At 36.8% G+C, this 17130-nt stretch overlaps 2 protein-coding genes across 3 annotated transcripts; both read left to right on the top strand.

Annotated features, from left to right (window-relative positions):
* The first annotated feature begins 3418 nt into the window (after nucleotides 1–3418).
* LOC119985619 (sodium/calcium exchanger NCL-like) lies at nucleotides 3419–11477 on the top strand. The gene is made up of 7 exons (XM_038829906.1): nucleotides 3419–4030; nucleotides 5915–6100; nucleotides 6927–7108; nucleotides 9394–9533; nucleotides 9613–9889; nucleotides 9978–10286; nucleotides 10920–11477. The coding sequence occupies exons 1-7, from the start codon at nucleotides 3643–3645 to the stop codon at nucleotides 11166–11168; spliced, it is 1731 nt and encodes a 576-aa protein (XP_038685834.1). The 5' UTR covers nucleotides 3419–3642; the 3' UTR covers nucleotides 11169–11477.
* Nucleotides 11478–13039: 1562 nt separating this feature from the next.
* On the top strand, nucleotides 13040–15765 carry LOC119986166. 2 transcript variants are annotated; one of them, XM_038830721.1, is made up of 5 exons: nucleotides 13040–14230; nucleotides 14324–14446; nucleotides 14584–14747; nucleotides 14852–15011; nucleotides 15099–15765. In XM_038830721.1, the coding sequence occupies exons 1-5, from the start codon at nucleotides 13628–13630 to the stop codon at nucleotides 15276–15278; spliced, it is 1230 nt and encodes a 409-aa protein (XP_038686649.1). In that variant the 5' UTR covers nucleotides 13040–13627; the 3' UTR covers nucleotides 15279–15765. The 2 variants fall into 2 exon arrangements, with proteins under 2 accessions (XP_038686649.1, XP_038686648.1); XM_038830720.1 differs by having other exon boundaries at nucleotides 14321–14446.
* Nucleotides 15766–17130: the final 1365 nt, after the last annotated feature.

Here is a 17130-nt window from a genome sequence, read left to right as displayed (position 1 = left end):
TAAAAAATTGTGCTTCATATTATAAACTTTACAAATAATTTCTCTTAAGTGTTTAAATCCTTCAAGGAGTCGTACCCAACAAATAACAGCAAATCTCTTGAGTCTCTTAAATCCAATCTGTCAGAAATCCCCCACAAACCTTTCAAATTTAAGTTAGTGGTCTCCAAATCAAAATTAAAAGCATGTGGATCAAGTTAACACTTTTAAGGCATTAGATCAAATCACCTCGCCGAGACACTAAATGAAATCAATGCTTTGGAGATAAAAAGAAAAAAAAACAGATATGTTGTGTCTGCTGTGAAAAAAACTCATTGGATTCGCTCAACGACTCTGTTAGCGAAACCGTCAAGGAACTGTCGTGTCAAACACAATGAAGATCTCCAAGACATAAAATTAAATTGACGCTTTCACGACATTAAAACAAGTTATATGCCCCAAACGGCACCAAGTTCATGTTAACACTTCCAAATGCGAGATCAAATCCATTTCAAATCAAAGCGACATCAAATTTGACTCAAACCAAAAGCAATGTTAAATCCACATCAAATCAAGTTTTTCCCAACGTTTAATTAGATGATCACTCACGAGAAGAGATTAAGGAGAACGCAACAAAGGTAGTTAGAAACAGTAGTGCAATCGACATACTGAAATTCACATGAGCAAAAGTTTATACCTTTTCTTTTAAAAAAATTAACAAATATAAAATTGCAAGAGAATATTTCCGAAAATGGAAAAAAAATCGTAATTAAACTGAAAATCCATGGACAGAACCGGCAACAAGAAAATTGGCACCTGATTTCTCTCCATTTCTAGAATTTAATATAATTATCCCAATCATATTTATATATTATCATGGTTCTCATTGTCTTCCACAGAGCGTCAGAATAGGACCTTCCATATCAGCCGTACGCGGGCCGCACACGGTTCAGACTTCAGACGCTCATCAATCTCTCTCTCTCATCGTCATTATTTATAACATTGCCACTTATTCCAGATTCACGTGTCTTCTTCATACCGGTTTGGTAAGGTGCTGGACTGAGCGGTTCTGTTGTGCGTCCTGTTTGCGTCCAATGCATCACCAAATACTATAGCGGGACCAGCAAAACCGTTGGCTATGTGCCTATTTGGCACAGCGGCTTGCAAAGCGGGTCTACTAACTAATATTATAATAATTTATTTCAACAGTTTTTCAGTTTTTAGTTCACCAAACACTTTACAGCTTTAAGCTCAGCATATTTTTTACAGTATTTTCACTAGTATTGAAAATCAATTTTTCCGGTCTACCAAACGGAACCTATATGGCAACGGTTCTATTGAAAAAAAAAATCTTTTGTAGCGTTTGACATTTTATATATCTTTTTAAAAAATGTGGGGTCCACTAGAATAACAGAAATGTTGTCAGTATTTCCAAATTTTTTTCTACAAAAATGATACCCTTCCCAACAAATTTTGTCCAACCATCCCAGTGTTGACATGGAAAAAAAAGGGACCCATTTTAACCTACCTCAACCATAGTTCTAAGACCTTGACCATAGTTCCATCTCCCTTCTCTGTAACCTAAAGCGAATCTTGTTGAACCGAATACAAAATCTCGTCAAACCCAGTTGAACCGTGCTATCTATTCTTGACGTTTGTATCTCTCTGATCAACCCAGATTAGGGATTCGAACCTAGAGGACTCAAATCTTACATTCAGAAGGTAAATTAAACATCCTGCATATTTTTTCCTTGTGATTTTCAATAATGTTTTTTGGTTTCATTAAAGAGGGATATTCATTTTATTTGATATTGAAGAGGGATTTTCTTTAGATATGTTTTTTGGTTTGATTGAAGAGGGATATTCATTTTATTTTATAATGTGTCACATGTTAGGCTATCTTTTGTTAACATTTCAGGTCCAAAGAATGGGAGAAGAGATTGTGGGGCAAAGTAAAGTTATTGTAGTTGATAGTTCAGAAGGTGAGGATGATAGCGGAATTGAAAAAGTCCTACAATTTGATGAAGTAGTTCAAAAAACCTCAGATTGACATGGTATTTAACACTGTAGATGAGATGCTGAATTTGTATAAAAAAGATGGAAAACAAAAGGGTTTTTCAGCGAAGCGGAGATCATTGAATAAAGATAAAGACGGGATGGTGAAATATGTCACTTTTGCATGTAGACGATCAAACAAGATGAAGTCTAGTTCAAACAATACCTTGAATTCTCGTTGTACATGAGAATTGGTTGCAATGCAAGGCTACGTGGTCGGTTAGTCAGTGATGGAAAATATACAATTAACTATTTTGAAGACGATCATAATCATGGATTGAGTTCAAGTGAAGCAAGGTTTTTTTCGATGCAATAGAGAAATAAGTTCACATGTTAAGAGACAACGTTCAAACAATACCTTGAATTCTCGTTGTACATGAGAATTGGTTGCAATGCAAGGCTACGTGGTCGGTTAGTCAGTGATGGAAAATATACAATTAACTATTTTGAAGACGATCATAATCATGGATTGAGTTCAAGTGAAGCAAGGTTTTTTTGGATGCAATAGAGAAATAAGTTCACATGTTAAGAGACAACTTGAAATAAATTATATTTTGCAGGATTCGGTCAACTGACTTGAAGCTTTTGCTGATGGCATGACTTTTTGTTCAAATTGGTAAATGAAATATAATTAAAAAATATATATAGCTAATTCCAAAAAGATGTTGCCCAAACGTACTATAGCCCTTCTTTTGGGACCCACCATAGCAGAGTCGTTAGGGTCAAAGTCCCAGCTGACATGCGCCCGCCCAGAGTCAATAGTTAGGTGGTGCCATGTGTCAGCCGTTAGCCTTTACCTAATCATGACTGAGTCATTAATTAAAAAGATACGTTTTTTTTAATCATTTATTTAAACATAATTATCTATACCAACATTTAATTTTGCTTTATCAAATGTGCTTGATATTTATGTACTTTACATATAACCTCAAGTGTTTTAAGTACAAATAACTTCCCCCAAATTTATTACCAAGTGATGGCTCGATTGACTATCTATTGAGTTATGCATATGTGTTCCTGTAGTTCGATTTTTATCATAAATAATTTCTCAATAATATTTTCAAAAAATAAACACGTGAATCAAGTTAACACCTCAAGACACTAAATCAAGTCAATGTTATGCAGATTAAATCAAACTTCAAATTTGACTCAAACCAAAGTGATGGTAAATCCATACCAGATTCAAATCAAGTATTTCCCAACAGTTAATTAAATCATGACTCATAAGGTGTGCGACCCAACAAGTAGTTAGAAACGGTACCGGCAACAAAACAGCTGATTTCTTTTCCATTTCAAGAACTTAATATGAATTAAATATAATTATCCCAATAATATTATATATATATATATATCATGGTTCTAATCGTCTTCCACAGAGCGAAGGAGTAGGACATCCCATATCCGCCGTACGCGGCCCGCACACGGTTCAGACGCTCATCAATCTCTCTCTCATCGTCATGATTGACACCATTGCCGCTTATTCCAGATTCACGTATCTTCTTCATACCGATAAACACGTAGTATTGATGGATTTGTTTTCTCGTTATAAATACACGCACTGATATCTTCCAAGATATACTCTCTCGATTCAACGAACCCCGCAATTGAAAAATGCGCAAATCGGTTCTCGCCTACCTCTCCCTCCTTCTTCTCCTCCTTATCCTCTGCGGCTGTGCAAACGGTCGTGACCTTCCATCGTCGTTGGATCTGGTTTCCGATGGCCTGCAAAGTGAGCGGGACCCACCTTATCTGCTTCTCAAGTCGTTCTCTGCGGCGGGGGTGGAGGAGTCGTGTGAGCAGACGTATGGGTTCTTGCCCTGCACCAAGACTACTTTGGGGAACTTGTTCTTGATACTCGTTTATGGCTACCTCATGTTCACGTCGGCTACTTATTTGTCTAGTGGAAGCGAGTTGCTGCTGGAGATCCTCGGGCCTGGTATTATTGGCGGTCTCTTTTTGCCCGTCCTCGGCGCCCTTCCCGATGCAATGCTGATTCTCGGTGAGCTCCTGAGCGCTTTTTCTGGCCTTACTCTGTTTCTTCTTCCTGTATTTGTCTGGCTTCTTTGCTGCATGGTTGATTTTCGATCTTTCGTCCTTCTCGCTCGATGAATATGTTCTGATGAATATGTTTTGTATGGTTGAATATGCTCGATGAATATGTATAATGAAAAGATAGATCATTATTTGCTTTTTGTCCTTTTCTTTCAAGGAAAGGCTGTAAATTTTCTTAAAGTTCTTTTTAAAATCTGATATATTTTGTATCAATTTAATTGTTTATACTGCTTCATCAGCCAATTCAGCTCCACATCTTGATCTCGACTCTTGTAGTTGTTTATCGTTGTTCATCTTGATTTATTGTTTTGATGCTTTCTTGTTTATAGGGACAGAGATTGAGAGGGAGAAATGCACGTATGAGTTTACATATCCTTCTTTTCTCCCATTTTAAGTAGTGCATCCACAATTGCATTGTCAAAAAACAGGCTCCTTGATTATGTCTTCCCTCCCCAAAAGCACTTTGATAAGGTTCCACCTTCTCATGAATAATCTTTTTCTATCTAATACTTTAGATCCTTGCTGAGTTATGTATAAACACAACCAGTAAGACTTATTGGCTAAACATCCTTGATATTTTTGGTTCCCTTGCGTCTTTAGAATCAAAGCAATGAAGGTTAAGTTTGAAGAATCTATGAATTTTTTCGTTTCTGAAAACGTGACAAAAAACCATAGACCATCCTCATGAAAGATGTCCCAGTTTGCTTTTGAGAAAGCAATTTTAAAACCCACATTGCTTCAGGTGCTTTATCCTCCTCTGAATTTTCTAGGATTTGTTTTTCGTTTCTAAAATCAAAGGGCTTTTCATCCACTTTGCAACTTCCTCTCTGATGCTTTTGAAAGGGAAAATACTTTTTTGTTTAATGCAAAAATTTTATTTAAGGAACCAAGAAGGTCTAACCAGAAATTACAAGGAGTTCAAGATTAGAGCATCTAGAACATTGGTACAAAGAAATGTACACCACAGCTTAAAGTCACTAAACCATCTATCGATAAAAGAATCAAAGCTACTGCACGTTTTCATAGAAAATGTTTTCCCTTGAAACAATCAACATTTTGTCCTTCCTCAAACTGCGTGGGTACCTGGCAAAGTGGCAATGCTTTTACTTCATTAGTACCATGCATTGTGTCATGAAGTTCCTTTGTCTTCAATTATTCACTTCCCTTTTTCTTTTCTTTTTCCCTTGTGTATGCTCTGCATTCCTTTTTTAGGTACTTTTTGATTCTTCACGAGAATGTCAGAAATCCTGTTGGTGACTAAAACCGTGTATTTGAGTGGTTTATTTTCTATATTGTGGATGTGTTGTTTAGTGATGGTAGATTATACCTACAATTTTAGTTTCTTACACTACACTTTCAGTAGCCAATCTAATGTAATTGTGATACACATCTAGGTTGAATTTGGTCTAATCAGTCAATTCATTCCTATGTTTTCTGTTTTAATTTTGATGCATGAAAGCAAAGTAGATGAATGAAATTCTTTGCAGCAGTGATCAGAGGCATCTAAGTTACTGCAACATTATGGTAAACAATTTGCTTGATTCTTAGCAAGCTATTAAGGATTGTCCTTTTCATCGATAAGTCAACATGTGGCTATATAATTACCTTTTCAAGGGAGGAGGGGATCAAACCTTTCACCTAGTGCAAGTGATAAGGAGCAGGCCACCACTAGGGCGCAAGAGCTCCTCTTGTCATATAATTCATATCTACCATTGAATGATTATGGTTGCTCTTACTATGTTATTGGGAGATCTTTTAGTTCATTATTGCAGCTCGCTCTTTTTCTCTGATTTGCCTTTAGTTTGACATCCCTACTTTCCATGGTTGACAGTATCTGGACTTTCTGGAAGTAAAGAAACTGCTCAAAGTCAGGTATCTGTTGGAATGGGGTTATTGGCTGGATCAACTGTCATGCTTCTTACTGTCATATGGGGAACTTGTATTATTGTTGGCAAGTGTGACATTCATGATTCAATCGCCAGAGATGGACAAAATACCAAAGGATTTAGCTTGACTGGTATGCCCCTCTTCTTCAAATGGTTCTTTAGTCATAATTAATAATGCATTGAAGAATTGTTTTTCAACAGAACATACCATAATCAAGCACACAAAAATTCACGAGCAGATTTTATTATAGTATTAGTCTGGTTAAGTGGCTTGCGCAGTTGATGTTCCTGATGTGTAGGTTACTAAAGGATAAAAACTTTCTTTTCAAATTTTTATTCAATGTGCAGATTTTCCAAATTTGCATTGAAAGTCTTTTGCTCTTCAATGTTAAGAGTTTTAAGTTTCTGATTTCATTGATATTGAAAGTTTGTAACGTCTCAAGAGTCATGAAATACAAACTATGTGGATAAATAAAATATTCATGGACGATACCTTAATTTAAGTCTGCAGATTATCTCCATCTTTATACATTAAAGAACGTACTTCGAAATAATAGGACTTTAGGCCTGGTTAGCAGATAATGTTGCAAATTCAGGAGCTTTTAGTAGTTTTTTTTGTTTATTTTTCCGTTAGGAGAATGCTCTAGCTTTGTCGAGCATTAGTACACGAACACAAATCTATGGGTAATTACTATTATTTTGTCTTTGGCAAAACGTTGAATCCTAGGACAATTATTGCCTTAGAAGTAGCCTTCTTTTCCCCCTGAGAAAAAAATGCTCATTGGAATACGCAGGGTTTCTTGGCAAAAGCACAGATATTTATGTAGTTGAAAGAAAACAGGGCCTTCTTATTTGCATAAAATCTTTAGATATGGTTCTTTCTCTTTCTTCCTCCAGCAGTAAATTTCCAATTGGATTTTGATGGATGGATTCACAATTTTTAAACTGTGTTTACAGGCAATGGTGTTAGTACTGATGTCTGGACATGTTATGCTGCAATGATAATGGCTATATCTGTTATCCCGTTTCTTGTTGTCCAACTACCTCAAGTTCTCCATTCAACTTCAGGAAGACACTTAGCCGTCTTGATTGCACTTATTATATCAGTGTCAATGTTGATATCTTATTGCCTTTATCAGGTAACATTTTAGTCCCACTATGATAATGGTTTTGTTCAGGCGAACATGTGACACAGTGGTAGAGTTGTAGTGGTGCAACCTAGAGGTCACATATTCAATTCTTGAAAATAGCCTCTCCACATATTATGTGGGAGTAAGGTTTGCATACATCTTACCGGTCCTTGACCCACCCACTGTGGGAGTCTTGTGCTTGGGAGTTGTTTACCTTTACCTATGATAATGGTTTTGTTCAGTATAGAATTTGATTTATAGAACTTTTGCATTAATTTTATGTGCTATTCCTTGCTATATTATTATTTTTATCTGTTCATAACCGATTGAAGCATAATAAATCATGGGTTGCATATGATGTTTGTTCAATCTATTTCAAATTTGTATTTGCCATTAAACTATTTAGGGTTTTTCTAAAAACTGCGGGACTTAACATAATAAATGGAGTGTTAGCTATTGATGGGATTAAAAGTCTTTGGTCCTGCTTAGATTTTTCACACGTTGAGTTTGGCTCAGTGGCTTGGGTGTATTCATTTTGTGTTTAATTAAGGGTGAAAATTGAAAAATGATAAAAGTGGTTTCATTGCAACCTAGAAAATAGTATTTGTATGCTGGGGCATGTTTCTCAATTCATCTACTTTTGTCCTCTACTTAAAAGTTCAGGAGGTTTAAACTGCTCCTGCCTTAACTCCCCACCCTTTTCATGTCACTCTAATTGGAAAGGCTAGAAGGGTCCATATCACACAATTAAAAAAGACAGCGGAATGTCGAAATCTGGTTATGTTGCTAATAAAGGGTATAGTTTATTAAGATGTCATATTTTGTTTTTTCTTGCCTTGTTAGCTGGAGTATCTTTAGAACCATGTTTTAGTGACTGATGGTCAGATGCTACAGTTTACAACTTTGTTAAATATATTCTTCGGAGCACAAAAAAGAATTTATTAAAAAAAGCACCAATGGGGGGGTTTCAGAAATATGTAAAAAATAGAACTTGAGTTATGAGTCATTAATTAGATTGAACACATTACTGATGAAACCCAGGTAGAGTTCTACTAAACCAGGAGCAGATGCCATAAATTCATTAAATCCATATGTTTTGGTGGTATAAAAGATGTCTCTTCCTGTTGAAGTCCTTCTAATACTTTCTTTCCAAATAGTGCAAAAGATGGCTAAAAGGTATGGAGCTGTTGAGATTCTTACCTCCTGTACTCCTTAACAGTAATCCTAAACCTTGAGTTCAGTCTTACCAGTATTGGAAACAACCCAAATCATCATACCCATAATGCTAAGTGCGCTTCCATGGGTAATTCTTTCCCATGTTTCTTCCTAAGTAAAGAAGGCCATTTTGGTTGGGACATTAATGTTTGAGCCTGCTTCCATGGGTAATTCTGCCTTACCAGAGGCTTGAATAAGTGTAGAGTAAAAAGAATTTACTTGAAGATTGCTGCCTTTCCATTTCAATTGGACTTCAACATGAGGCATTGGTTTGACCTTAAAAAATGGATTCAAAAGAGCTGTAATTCCCAATCATAGCCTCTCTTGGATGGTACATTCCAAGAAGTCATACCATTTAAGATGGAAAGATTTGTCACACTTTTGGATTTTGAATATCTTTCTAACTCTAAACGTGATTCTTTCTTTAAAATAGAGAACAAATAGAACTAGTCAAAAATTACATCTGCATCATATTACCTAGAGATTACCTATTTTAGATAACAGCTACGGTGGAAGATACATTTAGGTAACCATTGTAGCATTACCTAAAAATATAATAATAATTTTTTTATCCCCCATCCTCTGTCTTCCTTTATTACCTAGAAGAGACGGAGTTAAGTTAAGCTGATCAGCCATGAAAGTGGAAGCCGGAAGGCACATGGAGGATAGATTTGATTAGGTCATTTGGATTACTGGGAAAATCGAATTGGTTATGAACCTCAGGAAATTGAATTTGAATCCTGAAGAGAATTGTGGAGATTTTGAGGGTCACTTGGGGAGAATCGGGATTGGGAAAGTTGGAGAGATGGTATTTTGAAGAAATAAAATAATAAAGTAAATAGAAGAAATACTTATTTTAATAAAATAAAGAATATGATAGGTAATATGATGCAATAGTTTTTGGATAGGGAATCTATAAACTAGAGAACAAATACATTTTGTCTGTATTTTGGATACTTTGTTAAGAGAAACCGGTGTAGATGCTCTAATGGAACATGTCATTTATTACTTTCTCATACAATTATCTACTTACACCCTATATATGCTGAAGTTTGACTTTCCGTTCTTGTTATACAAAGGTCTTTCAACCATGGATCCAGAGGAGACGAATTGTTTATGCAAAGCACAAGCATGTGATATCGGGAATGTTAAAACATTTTCATGCATTGGGAAAGCTTATGACAGATGATGGTGAACCTGATATAGATGCCATAAAAAAGTCGGTTATATTCAAAAAAAAAAAACTTCTTTTGTAATTTCTGGTTCTTCTCTAACTTTGTAATGCAAAATGTTGACAGGTTATTTGTAGCAATTGATGCAAATAAAGATGAGCAAATTTCTGCTACTGAACTAAAAGCACTGATTATTGGAATCGGGTTTCAAGAGATTGACTTGGATAAAGATGATTCTATGACTAAATTGATGGAAGATTTTGATACATCTGGAAATTCCGAAATTGACATGGAGGAGTTTGTAAGGGGCATCACAAAATGGCTTGATGAAGCAAAACGGGCTTGTGCAACCTCTGAAGGTCGTGGTTCTCAGACATGGAAGTTTATAGATGACTTTCACCTGGTATGCACCTTTTAATGTGTGACATGTTGAAAGTATCTGACAGGCATTATGACTTCTGGAGCATGAAAATTATTGATTTCATGTGCAGCAAACAAAGAGAGAGCATGCACTGTTGGGGCCAGAAGATCAAAGTGATGAAGTGGTCGAGGGTGTTGAAAATTCCCGGTGGATTTCATTTAAAGCAGTACTTATGTTGTTGCTGGGAACTATCATTGCAGCTGCATTTGCTGATCCTCTTGTAGATGCTGTTGATAACTTCTCTGACGCAACAAGTATTCCTACTTTCTTCATCTCATTCATTGCATTGCCCTTAGCCACCAACTCAAGCGAAGCTGTTTCGGCAATTATCTTTGCCAGCCGGAAAAAGCTCAGAACTGCTTCATTAACCTTTTCTGAGGTTTGTCCTTGATTTCCCTCTAATCCTGTTTCAATGTCTTTCCTCCTTACCATTTGCATCAATGTAGAAGGCTATATTCCCTCCTCCAGAAAATATGTTGCAGCATAATTTTTTTTGTTGATAAAATAATGATCCCCCGAAACTGACGAGAATTGTTTGGAAGTGAATAGGATGCCATATACTCATTTGACAAACCCGCATCTTGTAGAAAGCTTATTTTTATTGCTGGCAAACCACATGGAAAAATATGTTTTGTTTTGCCTTTCAAAACCATATGGCTTAGAAACTACCCTTTAAAAGCTTACTTTGTATTCTGAAGCTTACTCAATTGGCTGTCCTACAATGGAGCCAATTTAAAATATTACCTACAGTCAAGATGAAGATGGTAACTTGCTAGGATATCCACGAAAGCTTTCTAATCTTGCCACTGCCAGAAACGATACCAACCCCACTACCCCCCAGCACAAAATAACCCAATATCTGTTTTCTTGCAATATGTTTATGGAGCTGCTTCACCACCTCCTCACAACCACCCACCTAAATCTTATAATTATAACTATTTTAACTTTGAGAATTTACTACTATTTTATCTGACGTAGATAATTTTCCTGATGTGCGACTTTGTTGCTGCAGATATACGGGGCAGTAACCATGAATAACATCCTCTGTCTCTCCGTCTTCCTAGCCCTTGTTTATGTCAGGGGATTGACTTGGGACTTCTCGTCCGAAGTGTTGGTTATTCTTATCGTCTGTATTGTGATGGGTGCTTTGGGCAGCTTGCGCACAACCTTCCCTCTTTGGACATGTTCAGTGGCTTATCTCCTTTACCCATTTTCACTTGCTCTGGTTTATGTTTTAGACTACGTTTATGGTTGGTCATAGATGTATTGACGAAGTCATATACTCGGCACTCTTGAGAATGTTTGATACGTTCTGTGAGTGAGAGACTGTATCAGGATTTCTAACTCTCATATAGGAGTTGAGGAATTTTTGAAGAACCAGGAATCCAGATTAATTGTGATTCTTTGTTTGGATCAGTTTTTAGGGTATATGCTCGAAACTTGAATATTTCTGAGCTTGGCTATAGTTACTGCTATTCTTCTGTAGTTTGCATCATAATTACTTTATAACCTTGTTTATATTTATACTACTATTCAGACCATGATACTGAAATCTATCAGCTTAGGAGCATAGCTGTGTGAGATATTATTTTCTTGTTCATTTTTTTGATGCCGTCATAGAGACCAGTTTCCATTAATGGATAACATGATGCTTCAAATTTTTGTTGAAATCATAAGAATCCAGCCTAGACTGTTCTACAAATATATCTACCTAGACTCCGTTAGGTAGAGCAGTTGGGGCGACTTTCAACGTTAGTGGGAAAAAAAAGCTAATCTAACACTAACAATTAACGAAGTTACAGTAGCATAAAATACTCAAATCCAAAAGATTATACCTTTTCTGAGTTCAAGCATGAAGTAACAAACCTGATCGATACAAGTAACAAAAGCCAACATCATCTGTTGATCTAATTCAGTCTTCCTGCAGATGCTGAAGATGGAATCCAGGTTTGGTTCGATGATGATCTAGACCTTGAAAGCCTGGAGGTTCTCCCCTTCAAGAAGTTAAAGAAAATAAAAGGGATAATAGATTGTTTTTGGGTAGATTTTGCTGGACAGAGTTTCTTCACAAACCAGGATTCAGATTTCTAGAGGTATGCAAATAGTAAGATATAGGTTGCTTTTGGGTTGTGTTGTACTTGTAGGGGTGTACTCCCATGCTTAAGAGATTAGATCAACACCGGAAAAAAAAAAAAAAAAAAGAGATTAGATCAAGACTTCACTTACTGGTCGGTCTTGTTTTTTTCCTTATTAAAGGGGAAGGGAAGGGAGAGAGACTTGAACTCGAGACCTCTATGAGATTTCACACACATGAGTATCATTCGAGTTACTCGTGGTTGTATTACTGGTTTTTCTTCAATCATATTTTATGTAGGTCCTTGTATAAGCTTGTAATAATTGACTAGTATGGTCCAAAGACAGCTGTCATATTTTGTGTGTGTTCTAATTAAGGGAGATCTACCAAGAGATGACTCCCTCAAACATTTTATAGTGAAGTAAGAAACCTGTTCGATGGAAGTAACAAAAGCCAACAACATATGTTGATCTATTCAGTCTTTTTGCAATTGCGGAATATGCTGAAGAATGAAAGGGGCTAAACTGATGAGATCAAACGTAATTTCAATGGAGTTTTGGGCCGAGATCGAATAAGAAAGATAGCATAGGATGACATTAACACATGTAATTGTGATAATGAAAACACTTGTGAACTCACGACCTCTCGCTTGAGCTAAGAGTTAGCGTGATCATGGTTTACATTCACATCGAACGACTCGTTGTTCCAATCTCGATTTTCCCTAAAATTATAGTTATTAATATTATTGTTAGCCATAGATCCCACTCACATATTAAAAACAGAAAGTATGACTTGAGTTGTCCAACCACTACCACCACGGAGTGTATTTATGTGTGAGGCCACCACATCCACATTGGTGAAAAATCTCATGCATGTGTTTGTGGAAGCCAGCAAGGGATACTCTAAAATGAAGCAAACAGGCTTAAGGGTGACATAGTTGCAAATTTCAATAACTCTCTTGCTTTCCTTTGGAAACTCGCTATATATATATATATGTATATATATATATAAGTTTTCAAAAATCTTGACAAATAAAAATACATCCAGAAACATTTTAATCTCTCTTGTTTTGAAATTCTCTCATATCATCTGATCTGTCTCTCCGACAAAACAACCAAATTTGGTTTGAGAAAAATCCGAAACAACTTCCACCCAGATTCTCTCTCTCCCTCTCTCTGTTTATACTCTGAATTTCACACTCTCTGTCTCTACTGCTTATATTGATTTCCATGATTTTTTTGAGTTCAAAAGATTCATTGGTTTTTGCTAATTTTTCTCTTTAAGATTTTCCTCTTAAGATACCGATCTTTGACTTTCTACAATGAGAGATTTGGGTAATCTTTTTTGTTTTCAATTCTCTATATTTTCTTCCTCTTATTATTTGATTTCGAATTATGGGTTTCTCGTGAATTTCCAGATTTGGGTGGGCTCTGTATAATTACCTGGGTTTGCTCCAGATTCCTTGAAAAATGTTCCTTTTCTGTAACAAAAAATTTTGGGAGAAAACCATTGTCAAGATCTCACCGAGAATTTAAGATTTATAAGTGGAGTTTCTATCTAAATCATTGCCACTCATTTGGGTTTGTTTCAGAATTCCTTGAAAAATTCTTATTTTTGTGTGTTTAATTAGATGGAAGATAACAGGAATGGCACAGGAAGACCAAACCCCAAAGTGCAGCAATACTAACGGCGGCGGGGGTGGTGGTTGCGGCGGCAGTGGTGGTGGTGGTAGATCTTCCAAAAAGCAGAAGCCAAAGAAAGTGCCACAAAGAGGACTTGGTGTGGCACAACTGGAGAAGATCAGACTAGAAGAACAGCAAAAGAAAGATGCCTCCTCTATAGTCTTGACAACACCCCCACCACCTCCTCCCATACCACCAAAACCTTCATATTCATCTGTAATGCCAATCTTCAATTACAATCCCTCAAATCAATCTACCAATTCGACCGGTCTTTTATCGCGGAATTGGGTCTTTACGCTGCCTCAGTCTGTAGAGATTCCTAGTCCAAACACTGTTCCATTGGTTCACTCTCTTGGGTGGCAATCTGGTCCAGTTCCGGGTTTTGTCAATGGTTCCAAGGCCTGGAATTGTCGCGATTATTATGATCTTGATAATGAGACTTCTTCTGAGGTTGATCCGGGTTTGGCATTTCAGACGAATTCGAATTTGCCTCATGAATCAACCCCCATTTGGCCTCTACCTAGTATGATCCAAAGAGCACAGCAATTCCTACAGCCTCCTTCAATGGTATAAACACATTTTGACAAATTGGGTTTTAATCTCTTCTTTGTGTTTATTTATGTCAATTTTTTTTGATTTGTGAGTGGGAATTTCCAGCAGGTGAATGCCTCATCAAGAAATTCAGCATCATCGCTACTAAATTTCCAGATAGAGCCCCCTTCAAACCAAATTTATTATGGCAAATACACAGCAGTACCTGCTATGTGGCCTGAGGATGAGAAGGTGAACTCAATTTTTCTTCTTCTAATAATTACTCAAATTTGATGATATATGTATAAATGTTTTTCTTTGAAATTGATATGCTAAATCCATCAATGAACTGAGCTTTTAACGTCGAATTTGGTCTAAATTTAGTATAGATGGTTGGCATGAGGAGACCATATCAATTCTCCATGGACAATCATTCATGCCCTCATTCTTTCCTCTACAAATCCCCTGTCATTGCTCATTCAATCAGCAGCAAATCGGATGAATCCAGCAACAGTGACGCGTTTTGTTTCGAACCAGGCAACCATGGTTTCAGGTTGATTGTCTTCACTTTCATCTCTTACCAATACATACATTTGTTTTGTTGGAGATTAGTGTGTTTTGTTTACATGATGTTCTTCTGTTGGTACTATTTTTTAGAGAAGGTCCTGCTCCATGTTCTGCTGCTTCATTCTCCGAGCCCGATTCGAAGAAATGTAACAGAAGCAATGGTGATTTTCTCTCATTAGCCCCTCCTTCACCCTATTTAGCATCACAACAAAGCCATGAATTGCCTGATTTCGGATCACTACCTTATCAAGTGAGTTTTAATAACAAATGCTTATTAGTTTCAACTACTTTCACACATTCTGTTGATGATTTTGTATTGATAATTTTGTTATTCAAGGAAAATGTGAATGATCCGATGCTGCAGCCGCCGAGACCCAGTCCCGGTCGTTCTTATCGACTACAACAGCCTTACTATAGCTTCTTTCCGCTGGCAATGGCAAAGAATGGACAAGAAACAAGCACCATTAATGGTGGTAGTGAAGTGGGAGAAAGTCTTGATCTCAATTTGAAGTTGTGAACAAACTACCAACAAATTTTTTTCAAACTTTTTTGCTTGTCACTTTGTGAGGCCATAATAGGAAATTGAGTCTCCCTCATCTCCTTCCATGTATTCAAAGAAACTACACAAGGAGACAGGGCCGGCCCAAGCCCAAAGCAACCAAATCTAGGGCTTTGGCCACCAGGCCGGCCCAAGGCCCAAGATGCGCCATATCATTTTCGAGCAATTTTATATACATATGCCTCGTAGGTTCAAGTTGATTGAAGGGAAAACAATCATGTTAACCATCAAACCAACTGTATCTTTTTCTCATCTATGTAAATAAATAAATAAATATGAGCCTATGAGGCATCATTCTACTTACATTTTTTTTAGGCTAACTTAGTTGCGGGCTTATATATCTTACTCAATATATAAGCCTAAATAAGTAATCAACTCAATTCTCATCTTAAATCAAATAGTTTATTTATTAGGTAATAATCGATGAACAATCTAAGAATCCCATACCAAGTGTCATGACCGAAAAGGAGAACTCCTTGACAGGACCAAGGAGCCACCCTTTGGTACAATACTGATTATGTATGTCCAACATCAGTGGTAACCTAACACCATATGGTGACTAAGGGTATGTTTGGAAATGTTTTTGTTTTTTTTTTTTTTTTGTTTTCAAAGATTGTTTTTAAGTTTTGATTTTGAAAACAATTTTAAGAAATGAAACTAAAAACAAAATTCATTTGATAGAGGATTTTACACGGAGAAAGAAGAAAGATGAAAGAATTTTACAAAACATCAAATACTAGTTTTGGTTTTTTGGTTTTTGAAAATCAAAAATGATTTTTAGTTTTACAAAATAATTTCTAAAAAACCTACCCAACGAATTTCAAACCCATTTCAATTTTGAAAGACAGAAAACAGTTTTGAGAACTGTAACCAAACACACCCTAAGTATCTAAGGGGAGATTGACTCTACTAAGGAAAGAAATCAGAATGGAATTCACCTTTTTATGATTTCACCTAAGATCAAGGAGGCGACATCAACATGTCCATAAAGGATCAAGTAGTTCGTCCAACGGTGGTGGTTCGGTTAGAAATCATGGTGCTCATGGAGTTTTAGTTGTAGATATGGCTGCGACTCGGATTCAAACTGCTTTTCGCGCATTCATGGTATGTTTTGATCACATTTTGCACAAAATCAACATAAACCTAACTTGGCAATATCACTATTTGCTCTGTTTATGCTCCTGCAGGCAAGAAAGGCACTACGACATCTGTAAGGGGCCAGCCAGATCCAACATGTTGATTCAAAACCAGAGTGCTAGAAAACAAGCATCAACTACGCTGATCTACATACATTCATGGAGCAATGTACAATCTCATATTCGACGTAACTCTTCGCCCAAGCAAGAGGCCGTGAGTACAAGTCTCAGGGTGTATTCATTATCGCAATTTACGAGATGGACACTTGCTCAGTTCAGTGTATGCGAACACCACCTTACGTTATCTTCTCACGCTGCGTCTCGGCCCAAGTCTCAACTGGTTGTTCATGGGAGTTGGAAGGTCTTCCATGTGGCTTGAACTTTTACCAGCTAGTTGTCCACCACAAATGATGTTCCTAGTGATCACATGAGTTCCTTCACCACTCGATACAATGTCGAATGCCTCTTTGTATCTGCTGCTAGAAACAGCGAGAGCTCTTCCAAACTAGCATTGCAGCATCTAATAATTTATTAACTATTGTCTGTAATCTAACAATAACTTTCACTACAGGTAGAATGGTGTGGTGGCTCTGTAACCATGGAGGAAATCCTTTCTAAGATTCAACGGAGGGAGGAAGTCACAGTAAATGCCCAAGCACATTCCTTCTCTCAGG

This window comes from Tripterygium wilfordii, chromosome 19 (assembly GCF_013401445.1).
Source record: "Tripterygium wilfordii isolate XIE 37 chromosome 19, ASM1340144v1, whole genome shotgun sequence".
Classification (NCBI taxonomy): Eukaryota; Viridiplantae; Streptophyta; class Magnoliopsida; order Celastrales; family Celastraceae; genus Tripterygium; species Tripterygium wilfordii.
Note: the sequence above shows the minus strand (reverse complement) of the source record. Positions and strands in the feature narration are given on the sequence as shown.